The 13,747-nt window shown below is 32.8% G+C and overlaps 1 protein-coding gene across 3 annotated transcripts in view; it reads right to left on the bottom strand.

The window, feature by feature from the left end:
* Positions 1-288: 288 nt before the first annotated feature.
* Positions 289-13,747, bottom strand: part of LNPK (lunapark, ER junction formation factor) — a 97,960-nt gene continuing 84,501 nt past the window's right edge. For 2 of the 3 annotated variants that reach the window (XM_088830233.1, XM_055397005.2), the window contains 4 exons: positions 12,709-12,814; positions 11,363-11,433; positions 10,443-10,613; positions 289-2,575 (listed from right to left, as the gene is read on the bottom strand). In XM_088830233.1, coding sequence (XP_088686359.1) covers positions 2,340-2,575; positions 10,443-10,613; positions 11,363-11,433; positions 12,709-12,814 — 584 coding nt within the window. In that variant the 3' untranslated portion in view covers positions 289-2,339. Of the gene's footprint in view, positions 2,576-8,807; positions 8,891-10,442; positions 10,614-11,362; positions 11,434-12,708; positions 12,815-13,747 lie in introns of all 3 variants that reach the window. The other variant, XM_088830236.1, reaches the window with a different exon arrangement.

Here is a 13,747-nt window from a genome sequence, read left to right on the forward strand (position 1 = left end):
CTCTGAGGAAAGAACATTCAAACTGAGACCTAAGGTGGGAAAGGGTTTAGCTTAGTCAGAGAATTGAAAGACACCCTAAGACTACAGCATAATGGTGGAAGAGAGACGGAGAGAAAAGCCAGACATGTTTGTAGATTATGCTAAGGGCATAGTGAGAAGTTTAGATGATGACCTGTCGAGTATTAGTAAGTAGGGAAGTGAAGGTTACTCTAGCTAACAGCACTGATTAGTTTGCTTTTCCTCATTTATACTAGTCTTAATAATCAGAAATAGGACATTATACCACTCTTCAACCATTAACTGTTTATTACAATATCAGAAGAAACTTTTCTATTTTAATAGATACTACATGATTACAGCATGTTACCCGTTACATTAATTTACCTATTTTAACCTTCTTCCATAGATACTTCTGATATCTACTTAATTCTATCACTAAATTATATTTCTCTGAGATTACTCATTTTTCAGAATTTGAATGTTTTATAAAAAGAAGACTCAGCAAAGTGTTACTAAAGTGTTATGAGCCAATAACACACACACCAAAAAAACTGATGGGCTTCATCAAAAAAGGAAAAACAGAGACTGTATTCTGTAGTATTATTATATTCCACAGTTTCAGGTTCCTATTTCCTTAATCTATACATTTATATACATGTATATGATAAAGAAAACAGGAAAATTACATGTTCATATTGTTTTTTCGTTTCCTTATCTGCAAGAAGGAGAATTTAGAGCCCTTCCATATTTCACAAAGATATCAAGAGTATAAAATGCTACTACTTAATATCTATTATCAGACAGTCAGCTAGGCCCACTACACAAATTACTTTTTATTGTCCTCATACTCTGAAAAGTAGGTATTCTTCCAATTTTAAAGACGAAAAAACATGACCTCAGTGAGGTCATGCCCAAGACTGCAGAGCTAGAATTCAAGTCTAATCCTGTAATCCTGAAAACTCTCAAACTATTAACAGATTTGGGTTCCTTAAAAAAACCTATCAGATATAAGATATTAAATCATAAAGATGAATTTTTAAATGATAACAAATGGTATTTTATTTAATTTTTAACAAACCATATATAACTTATAAATACTTGCCATATCTACCATTTCTGTATATTCCTTCCTCTGGCATAACTTGATAGTTTTTTCTTAGTAATACATAAAAAGAAGATAGAAAAGATAACAACAGGAATTACTATTCTGGGTCCAAAAAATTGCCAGTTAATCCTTAATACATATATTAAATCCAATGAACTACTAGTAATTAACTGCCTAGTCTCACAAAACTATGTCTCTCAAAATTAAAAACTACAACTGGCCTAAGGTTTTCCTGAGTTGGAATAATCTAACCTCTGATTAGAACATCTAAATGTCACTAATTCTCTGAACTTGAAAGGTAACAAATTTGAATAAAAAGATCATAATTTTTTCTCAGCATAATCTATAGATTTACCAAATTGTGAGCTCTTCCTACTAAGACTTTTCAGGTAGCTATGTCATCTACCAAGATATTGTCTGAAGAAGTCTAGATATTTAACAAAAAGAAATTGCTGCCAGATCATCTTTATTTTCCTTAACAAAATACACATAAGAGCACAAATTCACTTATAATATCATCATTATTTTACAAATATAAATAATGTTCAAAATTCAGGTACAGTCAAGTGCAGAGATATTTCCTATATGTTAATATGTAAACATAAGCTAATTATATACATCAGGTACCTCTGGCCCAGCTGCAAAATAACAGACATCAAAAGTAACACTGCACTTGACTGTTCAACTGCATTCTTACTGAGAATTCACACAAATGCCTATATTGTTACTGTAGTAACTTTCATACCTCTTAATGTAAATGCCTAAATAGATATTTTACCCCCTGGCAAATACCTCAAGAATTAAAATTCTATCCATTTTAATAATGAAGTATTAAAAATCTTAATTGAGTTTCATTCCTTAAAACAAATGCTATTAGAACTTATTCCTAACCAAAGTTCTCCCTATGCCAAATGTATTTACAGGTCACAAGTAGAAAACAAAACTTCTATTATATTTGTTTATTTTAGAACAGAAAAAAATACCTAAATGTTGTCTAAACAGTGTGGGTTTCTGTACATTCAAAAGGATTCTACTTTACTGACACCACTTGCTTTTAATTTTAATACCCAGTAGAGATAACTTTGACATATTGAAATAGCTAGGCAATCTGAAATTCAAACGATACCAAGCATGTCTTTGAGGGGGTGAAAAAAAACAAAGCACCACCTAAAAAAGCAATAACTGACATCAGCAAGACTACAAATATCCAGTTGAAGGCACATGGAAGCATTTACTACACTGTCAAAGATTCTCCACTTAGTTCAGGATTAGGAACAGCATCAGCTCTGGGAACTGTTGACTTGTCTCCACTCATCGAGGTTTCTTCATTCTCGGTCTTTTCTTGTTTCTCCTCTGGTTCCTCTACGCCAGATTCCTGTTCAATCACTGGGTTTGTCTGTTCTGTGTCTGGTATTTTGTCATCTGTCTGTTCTGTACTATTATCTAGAACATCTTGTTCTTCTAAAGATTCTGACAAGATAAAGAGCAAAGACTTTAGGAATAGGCAATGTTAATAACTACTAAATAAGATAAGCACATGCAAACAGAGACTAAGAAACAGAAGAATAGTCTAACATTATCCTTAAAATATATCTTTTTTAATGTACTTAAGTACATCATGCATGTATACTCAGTCACTAAGTCATGTTGACTCTTTTGCGATCCCATGGACTGTAGCTCACCAGGCTCTTCTGTTCATGGAATCTTCCAAGCAAGAATACTGGAGTGGGTTGCCATACCCTTCTCCAGGGGATATTCCCAACCCAGGGATCAAACCCATGTCTCCTGCATTGGCAGGCAGAGTCTTTACCACTAAGCCACTTTGGAAGTCTATCCCTATAGCATACCATATATGAAATGGTACGAATGAAGGAAAAAACAATTTGGGGGAAACATACCCATAAACATAATTTTACCTAAAGCCCCATCATTCACAAAATAAATGAACTTTCATAATACTTAAGAACTTTCCTAAAGATGGATTTGAAAGCTGAATGTCCAAATATATCAAAATTCCAATAGAATTACGTATTATAAGACAACAGCCCAGCAAAAACAGCAAATGCACTAACTCCCAGATTATGTTTCCTGAAGGAACTAGTAGTCTCTCTTGTGTCCAGGCAACACTGTGACCAATGTGTTAAATGTGTACCTTTGTAGGGTGCATATGTGTGTACAGGTGGTGTGATTTCCCACAATGATTTACATCTCTATTATCCATGACTGTGGGGGTCTGGATCCACCTTTTCCAAAGTCAAGACAAGTCTTACTTCATCCCTGTGTAAGACAAGTCCTCGGGATTTAAACCTCTGGGTCAGAATATGCTACATACCTTGAATGCTAGGGAGAGAAAGGGAAGAGTCTTTTGCCTCTGTCTCCCTTAGCAGAGGCCAAGTAAGGGCACTGGTTCCTAACCTGAAAGTTTACTCCCTTCAAACTCTCTTTTGAGTTTCATTAAACTCAAATCTCTTAATAATAATTTAATAATAATAACTTTAATTCTTCAAAGTTTAAAGAATAGGATAGGGAAGGAAATGACAGGAGCAGAGTTTTGGGCCACTCAACTTCAAAATCAAAGATAAACACCTAACTTAGAGGTGTTTGTTTTGTTTCTGTAATAAATAGCAACTAATATTACTGCTAGGAGAAATATGGTTAAACTACATCAGCAAAGCAAATAAGGAGATTTTCAAACCCTCACAGATGATCCCTTATAATATATTACAAATGTTATTGATTCAAAAATCTGGAGGACAGGCCAGTTTACGCAAGTAAAAAGTTGTTCCTTGTAGAATAGCAACCCACTCCAGTATTCTTGCTGGAGAATCCCATGGACAGAGAAGTCAGGTGGGCAACAGTAAATAGAGCCGCAAAGAGTCGTACACAACCAAAGCAACTTAGCACATAGTAAATGCCAGCATTTTGATAACAAAATTAATACTTTTTAAAGAAAATATGCACACATGTTGACATGGAGGTTTTATAAAGTCATGGTTTTATCATATCAGCTTTAATACAAATCATCTATATCACATACGCTATGCAGAGTTGAAAAAATTTTTTTAACTTATTTTTAAACAGATATTTTAGACTCTAGTTTGTTAAATTAATTACAATCTCTTTCTCTCTTTTTATATATAGAACAAAAAGCCAAAATTGCATAGCTAGGGACATCCAAGTTAATGAGGTTTACTGTATGGAAATTTCATATGCTCACAAAAAGATGAGGAATGTTCACGTCACAAAAATGCTATTTTTTTGTAAAAGGAACATAAAATGGCACTTTGCAACACTTGGAATCTTACAAAAATCCAAAGTTGAAAAGCAGGAGGTCAAGTCGTATCATACAAAGTTGTGTTATATCCAGTGGTCAAAGGAAAAGCAGAAAGTGAAATGAAACTCTACGGACATGTATAGACCATTTCTGCTACAAGGGCAAGCAAATTCTTCAGTGGAAAACTTCAGGAGTCAATAAGTGAAAGTCACTTAGTCATGTCCAACTCTTTGCGACCCCGTGGACTATACAGTCCAGGGAATTCTCCAGGCCAGAATACTGGAGTGGATAGCCCTTCCCTTCTCCAGGGGATCTTCCCAACCCAGGGATTGAACCCAGATCTCCCACATTGCAGGCAGATTCTTTACCAGCTGAGCCACAAGGGAAGTCAATAACCATTTTTAATTCTACCTTCCCTGGTGGCTCAGAGGGTAAAGCGTCTGTCTGCAATGCAGAAGACCCGAGTTCGATTCCTGAGTTGGGAAGATCCCCTGGAGAAGGAAATGGCAATCCACTCCAGTACCCTTGCCTGGAAAATCCCATGGATGGAGAAGCCTGGTAGGCTACATACAGTCCATGGGGTCACAAAGAGTCGGACACGACTGAGTGATTTCACTTCACTTCACTTCACAGAATTTATCCAGGATAGAATATTAAGAGTCACGGTTTTCTACAACTCTCTGGCCATAGCACGATACTTACTTGCCAAGGATTTTACAAGTGGTTATGACTTAGTAAACCCTCCAATAAGAGTTTCATTTCACTTTCTGCTTTTCCTTTGACCACTGGATATAACACAACTTTGTATGATACGACTTGACCTCCTACTTTTCAACTTTGGATTTTTGTAAGATTCCAATAAAGTTACACGAAATGGAAAAAACAAAAAGCTCAGAACTCAGGACTCAACTCATCAATAAGCATGCTTCAGTGAACATGGGCCCACATAGTTTGTTATCTGTTTGATAGATTAGCTCAGTATTAAACAGGAGAGGTATCACAGTTTATGATTTATCATATTAAAGCTTTGTGATGTAATTATTTTCAGAAACAGACACATCCCCAGTCAAATACAATGCAAATTTAAAAATTCTGGGATCTTAAAGGAGCAGTTAATACAAAGAAAAAAATTATTATACTTAATTTTTTAACGTCTATAGAGGTGAATTCTAAGAAATACCATGTGAATTCTACAAAAGTCAATTATTTTCATAATTAGAAAATAGCATTATATACAAAACCTGCTCATCAATACTATATTGTATTTCAGAAAATATATAGAAGACTAAAAAATGGTAAAATGATGAATAGGGTTTGAGAACTAAAAGCCTATTAATGACTACTTTTCTTCCCCCAGGTTAATCTGTAGAAAAGTAATATTAATAGCAGTTAATGCTACAAAAATTTGGTACGTGTCATGACACCTATAATGCAGATATCAGCTAGTCTAAACAACATAGATATGATTCAATGTATGTATGTCAATATCATTTTGTGAGAGGTCATCCCAACAAGCTTTAAGTGAACTAGAGGCACAAGATTAACAGAGATTTAATTACATACCAGTTTAATAACTAAACCACAGAACTTTATAAAAAGATTATTAAATATATTCTAAAAGTACTTACTTTATTTTTGTGGGAGAGTGTCATTTGCCTGTTCTAATAAAAACAGTACATTTTTTCTGTGAAGCTGTAGTTTATATATAATAGCTTGGCAGTATAAAATTCATTACAGTAGATGTCAATATTTGGGCATAAAATACCAAAAGAGAAACCCTATTTCATGTTCACACTAATTAAACAGGTCTACTCTCCACTGTGCAGAACCAGTTTAACACTAAAATTAATACAAGGTTACCCGAATGACCTAATTCTATCTGTAAGAAAATTTTTAAAATCACCTTTGACATCTGTAATGCCAAGAAAACAATCTATCACAATGTGATAAAACAAAAATGACCCATGGGATTTGTTCCTTACCTGACTCCTTCCCCTTCTACTCTCCTACTCCAATATTCTTGAGAGAAAAGCTTTTCCCACCAAATTGTAACAACTGGCTTCTGGTTGTTTGGGTAAAGCTTCAATTCAGCTAGATAGCTCAACCTCATAAAACTGAATGTGACTGTATAATGAACACTACCACTGCCTCACCTATAAACCACAAACATGCAAAAACATTCAAGAAGACCACCGTCCCTTTAAGTTTTTATTCTAGCTCTTGAAAGGATAATTCTCTAAAAAAATTAAAGAATAGTTAACAAAACAATTTCATACATCTCCAAAAGAAACACAAAATTTCTGCAGCAAAATACATGATTCTATTTATATTACGTATTCCAAAACTCCTAATTATTTTGGTGATTTAGATTTTTACTTCTTATTCCTTTTTACAATAACTTTAAAAAAATTTTGTCTTGCTAACACATCAGTACCTACTATATGTACAGACTACAAAACTTACCAAAGGAAATTTGTTAAATTAAAATGGACAATGTGTCTATAACTCACAGATTTTAAAGTTTTTTAAAGATTTTTTTGCCTTAAGAAAAAAAGCCAACTTATATTCAAGGACCAAAGACACAAATTTCATCCCAAAATGCAACTTACTGGCTCAATGAATAAAATTTAAATAAATGATAACCACCTATGAGAAAATAACTCATTTTAAACATAAAAATGTTATGTAATTATTTACCATTTGTGAACAAATCCATTAGATGAGTCATTAGAATGTCATTATTAAGCAATAATGTAAAACTATTAGGTGAAGGTGTTTCAGAAAAGGAAACCAAAAGGCTAAAAGATCTCTATGTCCAAAACAAGCATGAAAAAAACATATTATAGGCAAGTTTATGTCTTGAATAAGCTATACATAGCTAAAAATAAAGACATAAGTTTTTCTGATCTGATACATAGAATTCAATAAAATCTACATTATCAAATAGTACAATTTCCTAAAGCACCTAATAAGCAAAACTAAAAACAGAACTTTCCCTAGTTCAACATAACCTAATGGTAACAGTATATTGCTTAAACAAAAGAAAGGGAAGAGCAGAAATCATATTATCAAGATAAATTTCACCTTATATAAATTTTACTTGCTATTTTTGATAGTACTAAGTAAATGCCATGAGTTTTACTGCTAGCAAGTTATTTCCAGTGAATAAAAGCTATATTCTACTAAAATAATTACATAAGCTCTAACTAAATATAACTGAACAATGAAAACAATATTAACGTTTTTTAAACATGCTAACTCCAAGTCACTATATTGGAATATTAACAGTGTAGTAACCTTGTACTTAATTATTATTATATCTAACAAAAAGAATGCTAAGAATCAATTATTTTGAAAAACACATTTAAAAAATAAGAAAAACTGATAAACTGACTTTAACATGGCTTAGCAGACACTCAAATATTACTATACTATTCATTTCACAATAAAAGAAACCAAGGAAACTAAAAACCAGCTTATTACTTTGGTATACCATATCTAGTATGCTCTTAGGATAAAGTGACAATCTTAATTTTTTGTTTTCTCTAATAGTTTATTACCAAAACATCTGTGTACATAGTTTTAGAAAAAATTTTAGGAATTCAAATGAGCAGTTAACAGGAGGAATTTCCTTCTTCTAGCGCTCTTCTTTGATGAAAACTTTCCAAGGTTTCATGTGTTGTTCCAAGAGTGGTCCAAAAATTTCAAAAGCCTTATGCCTCATCCTAAACACAAAATATTCCAGTAGAATGAAGACAAAATTTAAAGTCTTGCATCATAAATTGAAAAAAAGATTTTTTGTATTAATTCTAGATTCACATAAACGGTTATAAATATTCTTTGAAAAAAACATTCAGACAAAGAAAGTTACCTTTTGGTTCTATCTGTAAATTCAGTAATGCAATCTCAAGAAGCTGGTTCAATACTTTTAAAAATATATAAAAATTAAAACAGGAAAGTTTTTCTTTCAGACCCTAAGTTTTGTGTAATTTTTCTACACAAAAGTGTAGAAATCAGCAATCTAGGCCCTTAATCACATTGGCTATCAACAGAGGGAGTAGCTGATTGAGATGATATGCTCCTTACTTCACAGTTCAATGTAATCATAAAGGTACGCCACCAGTGTTTAAATAAATGCAGCTTTATCTCTTCTTCAGAAATACTTCCGGCCATTTACTAATGGAATCCAGCTTGAAATTGATAACCATATATCACAGTGTTGAGAGAGGAGTCTTGGAAAAAATTTTGTCTTTTGACAAACCAACGAAGTAAAACGATGCTCATAACAGCCATTTTGATGAATCCAAAGAGAAGAATGAAGAAGTTACCACTATAGTGACTATCTTAACCAAATGGAATTGTTGCTTCAGTTTCTAGCATTGTGGAGCTATCATACCCTGCCTCAATGTTTTCACCTATTAACGTTACCTTATTAGGGTTGAGTCTGAGCCAGTTAGACTTCATTCTGGAGGTTTCTGACAGAAAATGAGACATCTGGGGTATTGCTCCTCCTAGATTAGGTGAGAAGGAAAGGTATAGCTGGGTGTGGTTTGCTAACTTTGCATCTTGACCTTAGCAGAAGATAAAAGCATGGGACTCATTATCAAGATATCTATTTTGTTGGCTGTTTTTTCTTTTTTTGTCCCAACTATTGGCTTTCAAATATTCACTTTAGCTTTCATAAGCAAAGTTACTCATGGCAAGGACTCCAATTTTTCCTCTAGGCATCTTCAGGTTGGAATTCTTTAATTTTCAGTTCCAAGAGGCTGCAATGGCAAGGCAGATGATTTGCATGTGACAGATGCAGCTCAGAGCATGACGTAAGCAAAAGAAAAAAGTCTGACATCGTGTTTGGAGTTGATGTTGCAGACATGGAGAACACAAATAAATGATTCAGCGTTGAAGTACACAGGCTTCTTGTCATGGCTATCTGTATTCAAATTCATTTTGATATTTGTTAGTAAGCCAAAAGCCAAGCCCAAGTCAACACACATATTTTAGGTTCATTCTTCAAAGTTTAAAAAAACAGTGAAATTCTCATACCAAACTTCAGATATGTGAAAATTCACTGCCTTGTATATTATTCTCAGTTAAACCACTTTTTCCACTACTCAGTGATTTTATAAAGAAATCAAATATATGTAAATGATAACTTCTAGAAGTTAAAAGAATGAATACTGACTGCTACCTTAAACTATGTGAATGAAATTTTCCATATGGATTTTTTTTTTCCTGTACAGGGTGAAGCACCAAAATATCAGGGACTGTGTCATAACTTTAGCAATCTTCATAATTCAGAGCGGCTTAACAAATAGTTCCTCACCCAATATTAATAACAAGAAATAGTTGGCAATTAATAGTCAGATCTTCCATCTCATCTTTTCCATTTTTTCATGAAACTTCCTCAGGAATTCCTACAACAGAACTGAAAGATAAGTTCTAAAACTCAATGAATCCTGATAACTTATCCTAATAAAATAATCCTTATTTTATTTCTTTAAAATAAGGTTGCTTTACAACAAATGCATTCATCAGCAATATTAAATCCTGTGGACCTTGATAAATTGTTTCAAAGGAATACCAGTCCTATCAATATAGTCATCCAAAGAATGTAAGGCTGACTTTTCAACTTCAGAGTTTGTTTGAGTAACTTCTAGTCATAGAAATGGTAAGGCACAAACTTATATTTATCAGTGTTAACTACAATTATTATAAGAAATTGACCCTTATGAGTAGTGGCTTCATAATTGTTTTAAATCTGCTTCACTTACATAAATTGAAAAACAATTCCATGAAAGGATTACTAGTTAAATCTCCCAACAGTTAACTAAAAAGATAATTCCATAAATAATATTTACCAAGCTATTTCTAGATCCTGCTTAACACAATATATATTTTAAAACTCAAACACATCAAACCAACTGCATAGGAGGCCATAATATCAGAGCAATAGCCGATATATGCATGCTGCAAAATCTGATCCATTCTTGTCTAAAACAATGTTTTCATTGTTGAAAGCAAACATTATCAAGAGACAAAACTTTTTAATTAACATATTAATACCTTCATTGATCTGGTTCTCTGATGAAATTATGCTTCCTGAGGGCAAGGAACCAACTGTAGTTGAGCCTTCCAATGCCTGCCTCTTTTCAAAACTAAATTCTGGAAGTCTTGGAGCCTGGGGTCTGGTTTTTCTTGCAGGATTCAAGAAAAAACAGTAGGCACAACGAAAAGCTATAGAGAATTAAAAAAAATATATATATACCATAAACCAAAGAAACTTTAAGGACTAATCAAGTTACCCTCAAGGTTATTTTTACAAAGAACCTTTCAAAAGCCATTTATTCCCTGTGAAATTACACATGGTTTTAATAATATTATGGCAGGTGTTTTAACCAAAGTTTATTTTAAAGCATATTTTAAAATTATTAGAATTATAATATCAATTTAAAGCAGAAAAGATAATAAGTTACATAGCAGGTTAACTAATAGCAAAACAATAATAAATGATCTAAATGTATTACAGAAATTACATTTCTAGTCACCATTAGGTATCTTAAAAGCCAGAACTTTACTCACATCTGCCACCCCAAATGTTGCATGTTATATTTGAGAAGCATGATTAATTTAGTTCAATATTTTTAAATAGTAGCTGCACATGAAAATACTCTGAAGAGCTTTAAAAAAAATGCTAATGCCTGGGCCCCACCTCAGATCAACTAAAGCAGATTATTTGTAGGTGGAAAAAGCTCTTCAGGTTAATTCTGATGCACAGTGAAAGTTTAAAAACAGCTAGCCTAGAAATTGTACATTGTATGAAGAAAAAACCTGAGTTCTTTTCTGCTTTGCTCTGTGTTCTATAATATGCCTGAACGACATACACAGAGCAATACCTAAAACAAAACGGCATTACATGGGAATTGGCACAGAATGAAATATTTAAGAGTAAAATATTTTAAATCTAACTGCCAAATAATTCTTACCAATGTACTCAAATTCTTCTTTCAAAGCCATGCCATTGTGAGAAAAACACTGCTGACATATAAGGGCATACCTACAGCAAAAGGAAAAATGAACAGATCAGTTACAAATGCAGACAAAACAAGTGCGAGAAGCAACTTAAGCCATCACAGCTAAAGTACACAGTTAGATTACATAGCATTTAATGTAGCTAGATGTGCCATAATAGATATTACTTTGTAAATAATAAACAACACTCTTTATGACAACAGTCAAAATTTCAATTATTTTAAAATATTATATATTAAATTAAAAATAAACTAAGAAACAGTCAAATAAAATTTTCTTACTAAGTAAGCAGAAATGTATTTGATAACAGAACACTTAAATTTTAATGTTTCCTAACACATATTCCTGGGGATGATAGACTCCAAATCTGTGGTCAGATAAAGAGTGGAAAAGATGAAGCCTCTTAGAGATTCACAAATGAGTATTATTAAAACCTCTGTGAAGTCTTGTAGTAAAGAAATGAATTTAATTTTGTTTAGTCCAATCCAAAGGTTAATTTCTGTATATCATGATTTCTTAGCTATCCCAGTTACACTTAAACATCTTCCACGTTTTCTATTTATACACCCTTTCTGTTCTCTGAGTAAATACTTAATAAATATCTGGCCCTATCAAACAACATTCTATCTGTTTTGAAGAACATATAATTTTTCACATTTACATTAAATTCTAGTCTCTTTATTAAGACAATATCAACCAATAACCTTATCAAATATCTATTCTTAAAATACTTATTTAAAAGTCTATACTATGACAATTGCTCTGCTCATATCACACTTCTAATCCTAGAGTTATTATAAGGATCAATTAAAATAACTGGAGAAGCATTTTGGAACTGTGTCAAATACATGAAACTGTCCTCACTGTTATTAAAATTATCACTATCATTAAGTCAAGTACTCACATCTATAAAACTCCATTTCTTATAATCTACCAACTTTTCACTATTTACAAACTCTTCAAGTTCAAAAGATTCAACAAAATGATTCAAATTCTCTAAAAGTAATGTCAGAGCAGCATTATAACATATCAGTTACAATATTTTTTGTTATATATGTTTTAAAATATTTTATATCTAAATACTTTATCTAATCTACTATTGAAAAATAACTGAGTATGCACTCTTTTGCAGGGCCATAAAATACTCCATTATGTTCTAAAATCAGGAAAAAAGAACCACAAAATCATAGAACATTTAGTGCCTGTGCACATGTGTGTACACACACACACACACACACACACACACTCTGACCAATACATTTTCTTCATTTTCATTTAGCTACACCCGAGTAAACATTACCTGTTCTGTGGACCATCACCAACTAAATATTCAACAATTCGATCCAGAGCACCTCGTTCTCGAGGCAGAATGGGTCTTGCTAAAGGTGGACCAGGAGGATGAAGACCTAGTAAATAAATATACACAAAATTTATATGTGTAAAATACATTTAAACTTCAATTCAATTGCCAAGAACTTATGCTCATTAAGAATTCTTTAATGATTTTAACAAAATAAAAATGATATTATCATTTCTGTATTCAAATTTTCATTAAAAATATTACGGTACAAAAATATATTTATATATGTGCTATATTAGAACCAGCAACATAATCTATTAAGGAATAAAACTATGTTGAGTTCTGTACAAATTAATTTTTTAAATGCTCAGACTCTTAAAAGTTTATGTAATAATAAACTAGGAGACTTCCACTTTGTACCATAATACAGTAATCAGTCAGATTTAATCTCCCACTTAAAGCAACTAAAATACCATGTAAAATATATTATGCAATGGTTTTAGAGACACTGGATATCAAGTAATATAGGATAAAGATCCCTAAGACACATAAAGCAAATAAGATGAGCCCTACAACTGCCCCAACTTATTGCCTGGAGAGTCTTCCAGGTAGCAACTCAGGCAGAGTAAATCCAGGTGAAGTTCATTAGTCTTCCTGAGTTGAAGAGATAAAGCTGGAATGCTGGAGAGGCCAATGCAGGTTGAGTTCACTGGGAACAGTACCAGAGAGGAGGGAATGCAGAGAGCCAGAATACCAAAGATCTGCCCAGGATGCAAAGGAGAAAAACACCTGAGGACAGAGAAAGAACTGCCCCCAAAATACTAAAGGTACCAGTGCTCACATGGGGCCAAAAATATCACATGTTGCCACCAGCCAGGATGGAAAACTTCATAACTCACAGGTCACTGGGTAAATATTCAGAGAGGCCTTGTACAGTAATTTTAAAATATCCTGTACTCAATAGGGCAAAATTCACAATGTCTGACATCAGATAAAAAATTATTAGTCATGCAAATTGGCAAGAAAATAAAACCCATAA

Source organism: Moschus berezovskii, chromosome 2 (genome assembly GCF_049115385.1).
Source record: "Moschus berezovskii isolate FMDL1 chromosome 2, NW_MosBer_1.0, whole genome shotgun sequence".
Classification (NCBI taxonomy): domain Eukaryota; kingdom Metazoa; phylum Chordata; class Mammalia; order Artiodactyla; family Moschidae; genus Moschus; species Moschus berezovskii.